Below are 18,033 nucleotides of genomic sequence, written 5' to 3' on the forward strand. Positions count from 1 at the left end.
CATGGTTGAGGCCACTTTTGGAATACTGCGTTCAATTCTGGTCTCCCTGATATTGAAAAGATGTTGTGAAACTTGAAAGGGTTCAAAAAAGATTTACAAGGATGTTGCCAGGTTTGGAGAGTTTCAGCTATATAGGGAGGCTGAATAGGCTGGGGCTTTCTTCGCTAGAGTGTCAGAGGCTGAGAAGTGACCTTATGGAGGTTTATAAAATCATGAGGGGCATGGATAGGATGAGTAGCCAAGATCTTTTTTCACAGGGTAGGGGAGTCCAAAACTAGGAGGCATAGGTTTAAGTTGAGAGGGGAAAGATTAAAAAGGGGCCTAAGGCGCAACCTTTTCACACAGAGGATGGTGCGTATATGGAACGAGTTACCAGAGGAGGTGGTGGAGGCTGTGGCAATTACAACATTTAAAAGGCTTCTGGATGGTACATGAATAGGAAGCGTTTAGAGGGAATTGGGCCAAATACTGGCAAATGGGACAAGATCAGTTTAGGGTATCTGGTGGGCATGGACGAGTTGGACTGAAGTTTTTGTTTCTGTGCTGTATAACTCTATGATTCTATAATATAGTGCGGCCTCTAGGTGATGTAGTCAAGTTGAGTGAGTAGGCAAATACATGGAAGATGCATTATAATGTGGAGAAGTGTGAATTTGTCCACTTCAGTAGGGAAAACAGAATTGCAGAATATAACTTAAATGGTGATAGACAGGGAGAGGTTGAAGTGCAACAGGACATGGAATATTGTGTGGAGTTTTGGTTTCCTTACCTAAGAAAAGATAAAATTACCATTGAGGGAATGCAGCGAAGAGTCAGCTGACCGATTCCTGAGATGGCAGAACTTTTCAATGAGGAGAAATTGGATCAACAGGGCCTGTATTAGAAGATTGAGAGTGATCTCACTCAATCATATAAAATTCTGACTGTGCTGGACACACTGGATGTAGGAATGATGTTTTCCCCGGCTTGGGGGTCTAGAACAAGGGGCCAAGTCTCAGGGTAGATGATAAGAGGCCAATTCACTGAACCTAAGAAAGAAATAGATAGGTTTCTAGGCAGTGAAGCAGTAATAAAATTAATATTAGGAGATTAGTTCATTTTCTTTTCGCATGCGTGCATCGACACAATTGACTTTTGAGGTTACGTCATGCACAAATTTCAGACTGAAATGGTTAATAATTCAAGAGGAAAATAAGAAAAGAGAGGACAAAAAGTTAGGGAAATGGAATTCAGAGCAAACAATCCAGTTTTAAGGGAGATAGTAGGAACTGCAGATGCTGGAGAATCCGAGACAACAAGGTGCAGGGCTGGACGAACACAGCAGGCCAAGCAGCATCACAGGAGCAGAGAGGCTGACGTTTCGGGAAGGGTCTAGGCCCGAAACGTCAGCCTCTCTGCTCCTGTGATGCTGCTTGGCCTGCTGTGTTCGTCCAGCCCTGCACCTTGTTGTCTCAGTTTTAAGGGAGGGCTGGCACAGGCACTCTGGGCAAGCTGCCTCTTTTTGTGCTGGAATTGACATTGCTTGAATGAATAAGAACAAATCATTTTGAAGTTTTAAATTCTTTTCCAAAGAAAGATCCCAATAAAGAAAGGGCCATTAAGTCAACCACCAGGATCTATATTTTTTAAAAAACTAGATTTAGAAAAATAGGCAAGCAGGGCATTCTGGAAGTGTATTTTTAAAATTAGCTGAATCTCACAATTGGTTCAGGCTGTATCTAAATGTTGAAGTGATGCACAGTTTACACAAACGTAATTCACTGTTAGAAAGTACTTATAAAAGAGACATCTGCACCACTGACAGATGTGGATTATGTGAATGGGTGTGAAGATACCAGGAACTTGCTTGTCAGGAAGATGATAAATTGCAGTCTGAATCAAAAAGAGAAAAAAAACCCTGCAAATGCCCACACACAGTAAATCAGTCTATAAAGACAAGGGTCAGTCTGTGAAGACAAGGGACAGGTTAATGTTTCAGAATCCCTTTACCCAGAGGGTGGTAGAACTTCTGGAACTCTCTGCCTGTAAGGATATTAGAGGCAGAAACCCTCATAACATTTAAGAAGATTTTAGATATGCAGTTGTGATGCCAAGGTATACATGGCTATGAGCCAAGTGGTTGAAAATGAGATTAGACTAGTTAGGTGGTTGTTTATGGCCAATACAGGCTAGATGGGCTGAACAGCCTTTTTCTGTGCTGTAGGCCTTTGTGACTCCACGACTATTCTTTCAGCTTCTGTTAGGGCAATTGTAAGTGGACCTTAAACCACACTATAAAGTGGCTTGCAAATTGGCAGCATCGCACAATTAAGGGCTCAACAGTAGGATCAAGAGTGCTTGCCTGAAATTGGGAGCAGTGGAAGGGGTTTATTCCACATCCTGCTACAACTCAATGTTGCCACTGCTGAGATCAGGTGAGAAGGAAGATCAATTTGCATTGATATATTGCTTTATTACCATACAAAAGTGTCTCACATACAATGAATTACACTGAAGTGCAACAGTTACTGCAAGGAAAGGGGTGTTTAGGGACTTTTAGATAAACACATGAATATGCAAGGAATGGAGGGATATGGACCAAAGGCAGGCAGTAGGGATTAGTTTAATTTGGTGTCATGTTCGGCACAATATTGTGGGTCGAAGGGCCCATTCCTGCGCTGTACAGTTCTATGCTGTCTGACTTTCTGTGCGCTCTCAGCATCTTTTGTTTCTATGGTGTCCATGTCTGTCATGGTAGAAGTTGAACAACTGGTATACATTGTCTGCAAGAAACTACATTTAAAACCAGCTTTCCCAATGAAAGGAAAGGCTCTCAAAAATTGAGAGGGAAAAAGACAGCAGACAGAAACAAGACTTTTTCAATTCCAAATCCTTTAGCTTAATCAAACATAGCAACAAGAGGATTGCAAACTTCTCCATTTTTTTTAAAATAACTCCACAGAGGCCGGTATCCTGTCACCAAGTTACCCTTTATTTACACGTGGAGAGACCTTGACATTGATCTAGCTCCCTCAGAGCCAGCTGTCAGAGTGAACAGGATTTCTGATACTGCTGTTCTTATCTTGTCAGGCAGGGCTCCCTGATTGGACCAGATTAACAACCCCAATCAGGGAACTCATATTCTATGAGGTCCGCCTGGCTAACTTCATTACAATCACTACACGTTTTACTTAACAGCAATTAACTAAAAGAAGCATAATTAGTTATGAGTTAAATCTAACCAACCCAGTTCATATTTTGCCTAATTTTAGCACCCATTGCTTTCAGTTATGAGTAAAACTGGGTGAGGTCTGAGTTTAGATTAAAAATAACACCTTTCTTTTAACATTTAAAACACAACTAAACCCCCATAAACACAGTTTCACTAGCTCACTGGATTTAACGCCTCTCCAATCTAAACTTGGTCAAGAAAGGCATCACCTGAACACCTAATTTATTGAAAAAATAATGCAATTTACTTATGGTCCCAGGCTTTTATTCTCAGTATAGAAACAATTGGATAATATATTTTTGCATTTTCTTGTCGACAATATCTCCTAACCCTTAAAATATCATCGGTAATCAAAACATTGGTAGGCGCACCAACAATAGCAGTTTGATTTCAAAGTAAGGGTCCTTATAAGGAAAGGACGGAATGTGATTCCTGCAGAATTGGCAGTGCACCAATGCTGCTTCCCAGCTCCAGAGGACAGTGTCTGTTTTCCTAAAAGAACAAAATTAAAAATCATCGAATGGCCATGGCAGGGTCCTTTGAAGAATTTTGAGAGAGGATAGACCCAATGCCTAACCTACTCATCGGGCATGGTTTTCTCAGTGGGGTCCTTAACAGCCACTATGTCCCTCATTCATGTATCTAAGGGGCCTAATGTCTGTTTTAGGTTATGCCAGCACGCCTAAAACATTTGCGCTCTCATATTTAGCAGTGTGAGAAATTCTAGTGCAGAATTAACACAGATCAGCTCACTGTGACATATAACTAATTTCTACTCTTGTTAAAACATTACAAAATTAAACACGATTCTATATCAAACAAGCTATCTGGAAAATAAGAAAAAGTGTTCTGATTTTGGGTGAAATGTTAGATGTTATTTGTATTAAACTGTCATGTTATGCTTTCTACTGTTGAAGGTTGTCATCTTATTAACACCTATTGCAGAATCCAATACAAAATGGTTACTTACTACACTATTGTCACATGATCAATATCCCCCTTAAAGCTAGCTGAAATAGTTTAAAATTATTCGGAGCATAATTCCATACAGCCTTTTCTTATGTACCAAATACCTCTATTGTCCTGTCCCAATATTCTTCTTGGCAGATTACAGCTCAGCAGAGGGTTCTTTCTTTCCCCTCTCACTTTCATTATCTATGTTGTGTGGGACATGGAAAGCCACATAGGGACACTTTTTAATATTGAGGCAAACCAGCTTTTCGAGTGTTGCTGAGTTGACTATATCAAAGCCTACTTTCCCTCCAAATGTACTTGGTTTCCAATAATCTGGAGAGCAGATTGGGTTTCCCATTAGTCCTTTGAGTGAAAAGGGAGCACCCATTTCCACAATACTTTGCCCAAAAATGGCATTTTCATAGGGTTCTTCTAGTAGTAGTGCAGGAAAAAATTCCATTGCATCAATATGCCCATACAGTTTCTCCAGTTTAGCTGCTACTTCTGTTTCGCCTACAATGAAAGAACATAATCAAATGAGTATTCAGCAAGAAGCCCACGTCACACTGTGAATGGAAAACAGGTCTTTGCATGTTGATCGTCAAGTTAAATAAAAACTGCTTTGCATTTATTGAGTATCTCTATGATAGAAAGAAGTTCGCAATGTGCCTCACGTCAGGGTGTGAGGAACAAAAATAAATATGAGCTGAAGAGGATAGACTGGGTGCAGTGTGAAAATACTTGCTGACAGGGGTTGTTAATTGGAAAGACATAAAAGAATTTAACCAACAATTTCCAGAGAATGGATAAAACCAAATTTCTGCCTTTCTAGTGACTTTATGTGGGTGCAAATAAATCTTGAATACATTAAAATGGCATAAAAATGATACAAACCTTGAAACCCAGCTCAATTATTACTAAAATAACTCCACAGAGGCCAGTATCCCGTCACCAAATCACCCTTTATTTACATGTGGAGAGTCCTTGACAGTGATCCAGCTCCTTCACAGCCAGCGAGAGTGACAGGATGCCTAACACTCCAGTTCATATCTATCAGTCAGGTCTCCTTGATTGGACCAGATTTATAGCCCCAGTCAGAGAACTCATTTTCTATGAGGTCGACCTCAAGTGATAGAATTAGCTTTATTGTCACCGGCACTCAAATGAGTACAGTAAGAAGTGTGTAAGCTACCGCTTACAGGACTGTCTTAGGTACAAAGGTCCCTAGGTACAGCATTTTCAGTTACAGTTTTTGGAAAGCAGAGAAGTAAAAAAGTCCAACATTGCAGATTTAGGAAGGAATTATGAAATGAAGAAGAAAATATGTACAGAGAAACGGTTTTCAGACCCAGTCCATGTTGGCACCTAGCCTCCAGTCCACAATGAGCCATGACTCCAGACTGTGCCTGGCCTCACCTCAGGTGTCACGAAGCCGGGAGATCACTCTGGTATCACCTTCCGACCAGAAGTCCACACTTAGGCCATGCCAGGTCTAGAGATTGCTACCTCGACCTGACTGACCTTGTTACAATCACAACAGTTACAACTGTCTAACGAATGAACTAAAGATTAAAGATAAATTAGCTGTGGTTGCCAGAAAATTCTTACGAAAGTGCTCTCTGAAACTAAAACATGTTCATACTTGGACACTGTACCTGCCAGATGTCTTTGTATGAATTAAAATTAGCATTGCATTTAACCCAATGCTGATTGGTTCTGAATAAACCTCATTATGAAATGTCGATTGAAACTGGTTATAGATGTTCCAAGTCTATCTGCATTCCTATAAGGTTTAAATGTTTGTCTATCTGTTACTTCAGTAGCTTTCAGGTTTATGTTTAAAAGGAAGTAGCTGTGTTATACAGCACATAGCAGGTAGACAGTAAGCAACTGTTTAAGCTAAGTGATATGACAATCAAAACATACTTGTTTTGATTAAACTCCATCTTATCATCTTTCCCCTTTTTAAGCTTCAATTTAAATGAATTTTGGTCATTTGTGATCAAAACATGCTTTTAGAATGTGACCAGTTACCACATTCTGAATAAAAACACCACTTCATATAATTTACATTTTAAGTTCTGAAATGAGAATTTTGTAACTGTGGCAACAGTTTTAATCCCAATTTAAGTGATCTTTGGCTTCAAGGAACATAACACAGAATTGGAAGACTTGCACCTGCTCATTCTAAGAACAAATTGTGAAATGCACCTCAGGCTACTCAAAGTCTTTAGTATGGTAGTGTGAATTTTGGTAAAAAAAACACAAAAGAACTGCAGAGCTGGAAATCAGAAACAAAACCAGAAGTTGCTGGAAAAGCTCAGCAGGTCTGGCAGCATCTGTGAAGAAAAAATCAGAGTTAATGTTTCGGGTCCAGTGACCCATCTTCAGAAGTGTTTTTGTGAATTTTGATGCTTCATTTCCAGGAACAACAACAAGCAGCTTAAGAAATATTGTGAACTCAAGCTGAATAAGTGCTGACATTATGCAAATAATTTTACTTGTCTTGTTCTTCCCATAAATTCTGTCACAACAAAAGTGGTTTTGTATATTGCAGCCAACTTTCCTGTCATTAAAATCGTGTCAACCTTCCAAATAGGAGTTATTCAATACTCTGCAAGTTGTTTCAGATGTCTGGGATTTAATATACCAATATTGATTTCAACACCCACCTAAGTGTGCCTTTGCTTTAATAAAAAAACAATAATCTCACACTGAATCAGAGATAATGGGAATTGCCGATGCTGGAGAATCTGAGATAACAAGGTGCCGAGCTGGATGAACACAGCAGGCCAAGCAGCATTACAGGAGCAGGAAAGCTCACGTTTCGGGTCTGGACCCTTCTTCAGTAGTCATGATAAAACGTCAGCTTTCCAGCTCCTCTGATGCTGCTTGGCCTGCTGTGTTCATCCAGCTCTACACCTTGTTATCTCACACGGAAAGCAACTAACCACTGAATCTATTTACTATATTACAGATTACTGGCTACAACACTGGTATTATGAGCAAAATCTGACGACTATAGTGCACACACCATGTTTAGGCCAGGATCCCAAATCCCCAGGGAGGGTAATGTGTTTCCTCCACCCCCCGAAATAAACCAATCTGCAGCCTACAGCCCGGTTCCCCACCCAGTCAGGAATGTTGGAGAGGTTGGCACACTGCATGTAGCAATGAGAGATCTCTAGTTGATGGGCCCCCGTTGAACTCACAATGGAAGTGGCTCCTGGGGAGGTCAAAGGTGCTGTGAGTCAGGAAATGGCCGAAACGACGATGCCAAACGGGGAAAAACTGCCCCACATCACAGTCTCCTCCGTGGAGGTCATAACTGAACCTCCATCGAGAACAGCACGGGGAGCCTGGTCACTAGGCACATGTGGCTTCAAGTTGCTGAGGCAGTGAACAGCAGAAACACAGAATCCCTACAGCATGGAAGCAGGTCATTTGGCCCATTGAGTCCACACCAACCCTCTGAAGAGCACCCAGCCTGATCCACCACCCCTACCCTATCCCTGTAAGCCTGCATTTTCCATCCTAACCCAATTAGCCTGCACATCCCTGGTCACTGTGGGCAATTTAGCATGGTCAAACCACCTAACTGGCACATCTTTGGGCTGGTGGGAAGGAACAGGACCCAGTACCTGAAAAGGTTAATGAATTCATGAGGCATTGTATGTTGAGTGTTAAACATGGGGGAATAGTTATATGCTAGTAGCCAGAGTCCAATATCAGTGATATCAGATCACATGGACTGGGACTGGAGTGAGAACATGTTCTGCTGAGGTCCTGTTTAGCCATGTCCCTGTATATGGTGTGAATAGTTCATAAATATTCATCAGTTTGCACTAGTATTGTGTCTATTCCTTCTCTGTCTAAGGGTCCCAGAACCTGCCTGTAATATCTACGCAGTGAGTTTCCTAGAACTCTAAACTGGCAGTCATCACTCTCTCAACACCACCACCCTCATGCCCAATCCAGCACTCCACTGACTGACACACATATTCTCTACCCTCCTCTTCAACTCTCTTTTTTTAACAGACAATACTCAAATGCATGTTATTGCTCGCTTGCTTCCATTCCTCATAGGCATCCTCCTTAAGAGTCTACCCCCCAATGTCAGCTATCAACTCACCAGATACTCCTAAACCTGCAGATGCCAACTCCAGGGAGAGGCAGAGAAAACAGGGCTGGAGGTGTGCTCATAGTCAGCCTGACTAGTTAAGCTGGAAGAAGATGAACCCCTTCTTCAGAGGCTCAATGGACCTCTGAACATGTAAATCCCAAGTCAGAGAAGTCTCGCTGGCAATGAGGTGAGATGAATGAGTCTCAGAGGAATCCATGGCCCTTTCACAGTATGTTTCACAAAGTTGTTGTTTGCAAAGAGTCTAGTGAATTTTGGCTGATGGAACTGCTCCTGGCAGAGATTACCTTTCATTGTGTCTGACCTTAGGCTTGCTCGTTTCACTGTTTGTACTTTGCATATCCCATCAGTTTCACTTAACAATGGTTTCCCACTGTGTGTCTGTCTTCTCCAACCTACCACTTGCAAACACAATGTGCAACTCCTTTGTTTCACAGAAGTCGTTAATGCACGTTGTGACTCAGTCAGATCATAATCTGATCCTTGCATGAAACCACGAGTCACATTCTGCCCATTATTCCTGATCTCTGTCTCCTGCACACTCAGACAAATTCTTAAACAGGTTATTATATAGAGATGTAATTCAAATATTACTCTTTAAAAGAGTATGAGGACACATCGATAACTATGCTTTGAACGTCTAAATGAATAACATTCTGCTAAGGATATGGCACTGGTTACAACAGCAACAATCTTGTACCTGCAAGCAATGGGGAGCTCAGATAGGGCCATAGAGTCTGGAGGAATTTCAGAAAATGGTTACATGGCTCAGTTTGTGAAAGGGATTATTGAATTCAGTGAGAGAAAATTTGACCTGCCTGAAGAGCAATGACCCTTGGTCCCTCTCTTTATTTTGAAAATCACCCCACCAACCGAACGAGCTGAAAACTCACTTAAAGTTATTTTTTCACCCCACGGGGAGTTCCTGAAGAGGATTCTCTTGGATTTTGTCCCACGGTGTGGAGCAAAAGGAAAGCCAGCCGATTATAACTGTTTCAGAAGACAGCCCAGGGCCAGCAGCTTGCATGTGCAGAATGTATTTGGAATCAGAACACCACTTGGGCACCCTGTGACTTTTTGCTTTTTTTCATGAATTTAACTATTATTTGACCAAAAGTGTTTTAAAGTTAACACACTGCAGAGTTTTCATTTTCTTTTGTTCCCCGCTCAGACTTGTGTGTTTGTGTGAGTGTAAGGATTTTTTAAAGAATTGATTCATAATATTTGCATAAACTAAACCGTTTCTCAATAATCTTTGCATCAAAATCCATAAGCAAGACCACCCTGGCAGACATTGTTTCAGCTGTTCCTGAATGCATCTCTTCCTGTGTTGACTCTTTTTTCTCCCCTTGTTCAATACCTTCCCACTTATGTTCGTGATTCTTCTGATGCTTTTTGTTTGTTCTACAATTTCCAGTTTCCTGGCCCCAGCTGCCTCCTCCTCAAACACAGGCGTGCAATCCCTCTACACCATCCATTCCCCATCAGAATGGCCTGATGCCTCTCCACATCTACCTCAAAGGGAGGCCTGAACAGTCTCCACCAATCACCAGCCAATTCACCTTGCTGAACTTGTTTTCATTGAACAATTTCTCCTTAAATTAGCACACTTGCTCCAGGTCAAAGGTGTGGCTTTGGTTATCCGCGTCGGTCCCAGTTGTGCCTGTCTCTTTGTGTGGTACTTGGAACATCCTTATTCCAGTCTTACTCTGGCCCCCTCTCACAACATTTTCTCCAGTACATCAATTATGTTATCGGTGCTGCTTCCGGCTCTTGTTCGGCATTGGAAAAGTGAAGTAGTTTTGCTTCCAATTTCCATCCTTCTCCCAGCTATACCAGGCCCATCTCTGACTCCTCCCTCCTTTTCCATGATTTCATTGTTTCCCTTTCTGAGGTTAGACTGTCCACCAATATCTGTTACAGACCCACCAAATCCCACAGTTACTTTGACTACAATTCTTCACTCCTGCTTCCTAAAAGGATTCCATTCCAATCTCCCATTCACCTCCTTCCTCCTCACTGTCCAAGCTCCTAAAAACATCTTACGGGTAGAGCAGTGGTTTACTTGTATTTCTTTCAACCAAGTTAACCATATTCACTGCTCACAATGTGGTCTCCTTTACAACACAGAACAAATGCAGACTGTTGACATTTCGGGTCGGGACCCTTCTTTTCTGAAGAAGGATCCCACCCCGAAACATCAACTTTCCCGCTCCTCTGGTGCTGCCTCGCCTGCTGTGTTCCTCCAGCTCCACACTGTGTTGTCTCTGACTCCAGCATCTGCAGTTCTGACTATCTACAAATACAGACTGGCTTTCTGCTTTGCAGAACACTCCACTCTCTCTGTAGGAATGACACTGACCTTCCACTCGCTTACCATTTCAATACAACATATTGTTTTCATCCTGACATTTCTGTCCTGGGCCTGCTGCACTGTTCCAGTGAAGCTCAGTGCAACAGGAGAAACAACACCTTATTTTCCATGTATGTGCTTTAGAATCTTCAGGACTCAACATGGAGTACAACTTCAGAGCATGAACTGTGTCCGCATTTTGATTACAACCCCTTCCCACTGGACCCTCCCCCACACCTACCAACACCTGTCTTGTTTGAATGGATTTGTTGTCAGCAGAACTGATTTATTTTCTAACATCTATCATGAACAGCTATTTTGCATCTCAAAATCGCCTTTACTACCATTTTCATTCCTTTATCATTTGCTTTGGACACACTCATCATCTGTTCCACTCAGTGCCCTTTCTACTTCATCGACAGAAGGAATTCCATCATTTCCCAGTCTCCTTCTGTTCTGAAGAAGAACCAATGGACTCGAAACATTAACTATTTCTATTTCAACATATGCTGCCAGACCTGATGAGTTTCTCCAGCCTTTTGTATGGACTAATAGGCATAAAGGGCGGTGCAGTGGCTTGGTGATTAGCACTGCTGCTTCACAGTGCTAGGTACCTGGGTTCAATTCCAGCCTTGGGTGACTGACTGTGTGGAGTTTGCACATTCTCCCCACGTCTGTGTGGGTTTCCACAAGGTGCTCTAGTTTCCTCCCACAGTCCAAAGATGTGCAGGTTAGGTGGATTGGCCATGATAAATATGGGAATAGAGGTAGGGATCTTGGTCAGATGTTTTTTGGAAAGTTGGTGTGGACTAGATTTAATTTCTTCTCTCCACACTGTGGGCAATCTATCATTTTGTGATTTTATTTCAGATGCCCAGCTTCTGCACTAGTTTGCCAAAATTATTTTCACATCTTTGAATGACTCAGCTTATTTTTGGCAAAAAACTTGTTATCTATTGTTGAGGAAAGAAACCTCTAATTGACCGCATCAGCAACCTGGTTACATTTGAAATATGCTATGACGAGCAGAGGAGTGGGACTACAAAAGAAAACTGTGCACTCTCCAACCTCAAATTTAACAAGGTCAATAGGTTGCCTTCAACTTCATGAGCTTCAACGTTAGCGAACAGGAACTTTATCAATCAACAAGTTAATTTGAAAACCACTCACAGATATTTTGCAATCCACCAATTTAATTGTTTCAGAATCAAAAGAAGTTGTGTCCGGTATGACTAGCACTTGCGAATTCATGCTGGCTCTCTCCGATTTGTAAAAAATCTATTCTTAATTACAACGCTAGTAACTTCCTAACAACAACTTGATGTCGTCTTGAGTAACTGTGTAGTTACAGCTAGTCAGTGGCAAGCTTTGAAGTTTTTTTGTGGAGAAATAACTCAGTTAGGGCAGTCAAGGCAAAATACTACGGAAGCTGAAGATCTGAAATAAAAATAGAGAATGCTGGAGAAACTCAGCAGGTTTGGCAGTGTAAGACCAGAAGGCCATAACAAATAGGAGTAGGAGTCGGCTATGTGGCCCCTTGAGCCTGCTCTGCCAGTCAATAGGATCATGGCAGATCCGACATTCCTCATTCCCATTTTCCTGCGCTTTCCCTGTAATCCTTTATTCCTCTACTGATTAAGAAACTGTCTATCTCAGTCTTAAATATACCCAAGGATTCTGCCGCCACAGCTCTCTGGGGCAAGGAGTTCTTAATACTATGACACTCAGAGAAGAAATTCCACTTCATTTCCATCTTAAATTGGTGCCCCTTTATTCTGAACTATATCCTCTGATCCTATGTCATGAGGGGAAACATCTCTCAGTATTTACCCTGTGAAGCCCTTTAAGAAGCCGATATGTTTCAATGAGATCATCTCTCTTTCATCTAAACTCCAATGAGTAGAATTCCAACCTGTTTAATCTTTGTTCATAAGACAATCCCTCCTTGTTGGGACCATCCTACTAAACCTTCTCTGAATCACCTCCAATGAAATAATATCTTTTCTTAAGGAAAAGGACCCAAACTGCTCACAGTACTCCAAATGTGGTCTCACTAGCACCTTGTACAGTTGCTGTAACAATTCCCTAATCTTATAGTCTAACGCCCTTGAAATAAGGGCCAACATTCCATTCGCCTTCGTGATTACCTGCTGCACTGTGTGCTAGCTTTCTGTGTTTTGTGCACAAGGACACCCAAGTCCCTTTGTGTTGCAGCTTTCTGCAGTTTCTCTCCATTTAAATAATATTCTATTCGTTTGTTAGAGTCATAGACATATACAGCATGGAAACAGACCCTTCGGTCTCACTTGTCCATGCCAACCAGATATCCTAAATAAATCTAGTCCCATTTGCTGGCATTTAGCCCTTATCCTTGTAAGCCAATCCTATTCATATACCCATCCAGATGCCTTTTGAATGTTGTAATCATACTAGACTCCACCAATTCCTCGAGCAGCTAGTTCTATACATACACCACCCTCTGTGTGAAAACATTGCCCCTTAGGTCTCTTTTATGTCTTTCCCTTCTCACTTCAAACCTATGCCTCTAGTTTTGGACTCCCCCAACCCAGGGAAAAGACTTCACCTATTTACCCTAACCATGCCCTTCATGACTTTATAAACCTCTAAAGGTCATCCCCTCAGCCTCCAATGCTCCAGAGATAATAGCCCCAGGCTATTCAGCCTCTCCCTATAGCTCAAGCCCTCCAACTCTGGCAACATCCTTGTAAATCTTTCTGAAGCCTTTCTAGTTTCACAACATCCTTCCAAAAGGAGGGAGGCCAGAATTGCATGCATTATTCCAAAAATGGCCAAACTAATGTCCTGTACAGCCACAACATGACCTCCCAACTCCTATATTCATTACAATGACTAATAAAGACAAGCATACCAAACGTCTTCTTCACTATCCTATCTATCTAAGACTCCACTTTCAAGGAACTATGAACCTGCATTCCAGGCTCTCTTTGTTCAGCAACACTCCCCATGACGTTACTGTTAAGTGTATGTCCTGCCATGATTTGCCTTTCTAAAATGCAGCATGTCACATTTATCTAAATTAAACTCCATCTGCCACTCCTCAGTCCATTGACCCATCTGATCAAGATCCCATTGTACTCTGAGGTAACATTCTTTGCTGTCCACAACACCTCCAATTTTAGTGTTATCTGCAAACTTACTAACCATACCTCCTAAGTTGCCAACCAAACATCCCCCTTTTCTCCTGTTGTATAAACAGGTCTGAAGAAGTATTATTGTACTTGAAATGTTAGCTCTGCTTTCTCTTCACAGATGCTACCAGACCTGCCAAGTTTCTCCAGCAATTTCCGTTCTTGTTTCAGATTTCCAGCTTTTGCAGTTCTTTATTTTATTTTTGTATGTGCTGTTGTAATTGTTTGAAATTTGGCATTCTTGAATTGGCCCTGATAAATGCAAGATGGAAAATTGCAGCAACATGTTTCTCTCTTCAGCAGTGTAAAGGAATGGTATTCCAGAATGTCCCAAATCATTGGAACCCATAGCTGTTGACACAGGAATTGTGTTGGGGGAAGAATTCAGGCTGAAAATTGTCCACTGTACATTGCCTTAATGCATTCTACACTCGCTTTAAACAGAAGGGCAGTGAAACTATATCACCTGTGCCATAAGCTTCAGATGCATCTGTACCATTAGTCGCTGGTGCAGATGTAAGATCGGCCTTCTTAAGGGTGAAATATGGAAAGTGATCAATCCGGATGGAGACCCGGGCTGTGTGCCAGCTGGCGGGAGTAGTCACGGACATCTTCAACCTCTCCTTACTATGACTTGAAGTCCCCACCTGCTTCAGGAAGACCACCATCATCCCACTGCCAAAGGCATGCCTCGATGACTATTGCCTGGTGGCTCTAACATCCATAATTATGAAGTGCTTCGAAACACTGGTCTTGGCTCACAAACAACTCCAGCCTCTCAGATTGCCTTGGTCCCTTGCAATTTGCCTATGGCATAACAGGTCCACAACAGAGCCCATCTCCCCGGCCCTACATCCACCCCTGGAATACCTGGATAAGAATGCTTACATCAGTTTTGGACTTATTTACTGTGGCTCTGACTTCAACATCATAATTGCAAACAAACTTATCTCCAAACTCTGGCACCCAGCTGTCCGCTCCCTATCTCTGCCATTAGATTCTTGATTTTGAGAGAACCAACAGACCAGTCAGTAAGGCATAGGTGACAACACCTCCTCCATGATAATCCTCAACACCGGTGCCCCTTACTATGCTCCATATACACACACGACTGTGTGGCCGAATTCCACACCAACTCCATTTACAAGTTTGCTGGCGACACCATTGTTGTAGGTCCGATCTCAAACAACGAGATGGAGTACAGGAGGGAGATAAAGTGCTTAACAGCATATTGTAAAGACAACAATCTCTCCATCAACATCAATAAAACAAAGGAGCTGGTCATTGACTTCAGAAAGCAGAGTGGAGGGCATGCTCCTGCCTGCATCACTGCTATTGAGGTGGAGGTGGTCGAGAGCATCAAGTTCCTGTGAGTGTTGATCATCTACAATCTGTCCTGGTTCACCCACATTGATGCTAGAGCCAAGAAAACACAGCAATGCCTCTAGCTCTTCAGGAGGCTAAGGAAATTTGGCATGTCCATAAAGACTTAATTTTTTTATTGATGCACCACAGGAAGCATCCTACCTGGGTACATCACAGTGTGGTATGGCAACTACTCTTCCTAAGACCAAAATAAACTATAGAGAGTTGTGAACACAGCCCAGCCTCCCACCCATTGACTTCATCTAGACTTCTGCTTGCATCAGGAAAGCAACCAACACAATCAAAGACCTCTCCTACCCCAGTTATACTCTCTTCCACCCTCTTCTGTCTGGCAGAAGGTTTCTATTCGCCAACAAACAGGTTCAAGAACGGCTTCTTCCCTGCTATTATCAGACTTTTGAACAGACCTCTCAAAATGTTAATGTTGATCCCTCTCTGCACCATCTCAACAGCTGTAACACCATATCATGCACTCTGTTCTGTTATCTTGATGCACTCGCATAGTACAATCTGCCTGTAAAGCACGTAAGACAACACTTTTCACTGTACTCTCAGTACACATGACATTAATATATCAAATAATATCAATCCAATCAACCTTAGGGTCATGCCACTTAATCCCCATGTCTAATTGCACCCCACCTCCCTCAACAGTGTTCAAAACACTCAAACCTTTCCCAGGTCAGTTTACCTTCTGGGTCCTGTGCCTTCCTGCTACATGGCAGATTTCATTGTCAACTGTGCCCGGAGCTAGCCTCTCCGGGGGGCTCCGTGCCTCTGAGTTGGTGACTGAACGTGGGCAGCAGATGCTGGTGAAGGCTGGGGCTCTATCCTGTCTTTGGGTCTTCACTGTCGCATGGTAGACGGCAGGGCAGACCTTCTGGGCTGAGCTAGGCTTGAGACCGTCATAGGCCGGAGGATGTTTGCAAGCCAGTGGGAGGTAAGGCCACACCAGGGAGCCTGGGTCAGGCAGGCTAGGGTGCTCCAGTAGTCCATGCACCACAGGCATCTTATAGAGGCTGGATAGAGGCCGGGAAGGGGTGTTGGCTTTACTGACGGAGCAGAATACACTTCGTAGACTTGAGAGTTCCTTGTCCATCTTCTGGTCACCAGAGGCCTGGGTGAGCAGTGAGTGGGTTGTGACTTTCACGGAGGAGCACTTGACACTGAGTGAGGGGGGCTTGACCCTCTCAGCCTTCTGATAAACATGGGCCTGAGGGCCCGGTGATGCCGACTGGGCCAAAGCCTTCATGGTGTGGGAGGTGGGCAGCTCCTTATCTGGCCAGTGTTGGCCAGATGCCTGTGAGGGAAGGGGTGTTGAGTGGCTTCTCACCATCCCCCGCCCTGCCCTGAAAGCACCGTGGCACCCTGATGTGGCCCGTCCTCCTTCTGCACTCTGGAAGTTGGCTGCCCAGCAGACTGGGGTGGGAGCTGAGTCACCATGTTGCAGGACAGGGAGCTTGGATCCAGGCTGGCTGGCAACAGCAAGGGGAAGGGGAGTCTTGCAGGCCTTCTGGGAGGTGGACTGAGGGAAGGCCAAGAGGGGTGGACGGTGCAGGAAAAGGTTTGGAAAAGGAAGAACTTCACATTTTTCCACATTATACTCTGTTTACAAATCTTTTGACTGCTTAGTTAACTTACCAAACTATTTGGATCCCTCTTGCAGCCTGCTTTTTCACCTACTTTAATATGGTCTGCAAATTTGGTTGTGAAGAGAGAAACAGTTAAGTTTTGAGGCTTCCGTTCAGCACTTTCTGTTTCTGTTAGAGTAGATACTGGCTCGGTGTGTAGGGGGTGCTAGCAAACCATCTCATGACAGCCTGCACACTGAGCTCCAGATGTCAGCTGAGGAGCTTACCAAAGAGAGATGTGGAGAGAGAAATCTTTCAGGTTGGAGACCTTTCAAGGAGTCTCAGCACAACCTATTCTATGTTTATTGGTTCACAGCATTAACTTAGGAGGATATTGTAGCAGTACTGCCACAGAAGTATCAAAGGTCATTGAAGTATTCCAAAATGGTGGGTGACAAAAGATGAAGTAAAAAACACTGAAGCATCCAGTGAGCAAGAACAATCAATTCTGAGTTTAAAAAAAAGTAAAAGTTCCAAAGATAGTTACTGAAGATTTTTTCCAATTACGGCTCAAAAACAGATATACAATGAAGAATGCAGTAGGCTGCAATAGCTTCTCATTCTAAAGACTGAAATCTAAACACCATTTAACAAGGAAAGTTGGGGTACAATGAGACAATGCTGTTTAAGGGTTAAAAATGAGATTAATCCTGACATTTTCCAAGGGTTAGAAGTGTTTAATTATGGCAAACTAGTAAGTAAAAGTTTGGATAAAGCTCTGCAGGATTTAACCAGCATTTAAAATTTTTTCAATGGAGAGTGTTGCTGAACAAAGAGACCTAGAAGTACAGGTTCATAGTTCCTTGAAAGTGGAGTCACAGGTTGACAAGGTAGTGAAAAATGCATTTGATATGCTTGTGTTATTGGTGAGTGCCTTGAATATAGGAGCTGGGAAGTCATGTTGCAGCTGTACAGGATGTTGGTTAGGCCACTTTTGGAATACTGTGTGCCGTTCTGGTCTCCCTGCTACAGGACGGATGTTGTGAGACTTGAAAGGCTCCAGAAAAGATTTACAAGGATGTTGCCAGGGTCGGAGGGTTTGAGCTATAGGGAGAGGCTGATTAGGTTAAGGCTATTTTCCCTGGAGAGTCGGAGGCAAAGGGGTGACTTCATAGAGGTTTATAAAATCATGAGGGGCATGTCTAAGGTAAATAGACAAGGTCTTTTCCCCAGGGTGGGGGAGTCCA

At 42.8% G+C, this 18,033-nt stretch overlaps 1 protein-coding gene across 1 annotated transcript in view; it reads right to left on the reverse strand.

Annotated features, from left to right (window-relative positions):
* Positions 1-2,950: 2,950 nt before the first annotated feature.
* Positions 2,951-18,033, reverse strand: part of LOC109938472 (prostaglandin G/H synthase 1) — a 295,924-nt gene continuing 280,841 nt past the window's right edge. Inside the window, exon 10 of the mRNA XM_048613364.1 lies at positions 2,951-4,678. Coding sequence (XP_048469321.1) covers positions 4,320-4,678 — 359 coding nt within the window. The 3' untranslated portion in view covers positions 2,951-4,319. The remainder of the gene's footprint in view (positions 4,679-18,033) is intronic.

Source organism: Rhincodon typus, chromosome 28 (genome assembly GCF_021869965.1).
Source record: "Rhincodon typus isolate 14 chromosome 28, sRhiTyp1.1, whole genome shotgun sequence".
In the NCBI taxonomy this organism is placed as follows: Eukaryota; Metazoa; Chordata; class Chondrichthyes; order Orectolobiformes; family Rhincodontidae; genus Rhincodon; species Rhincodon typus.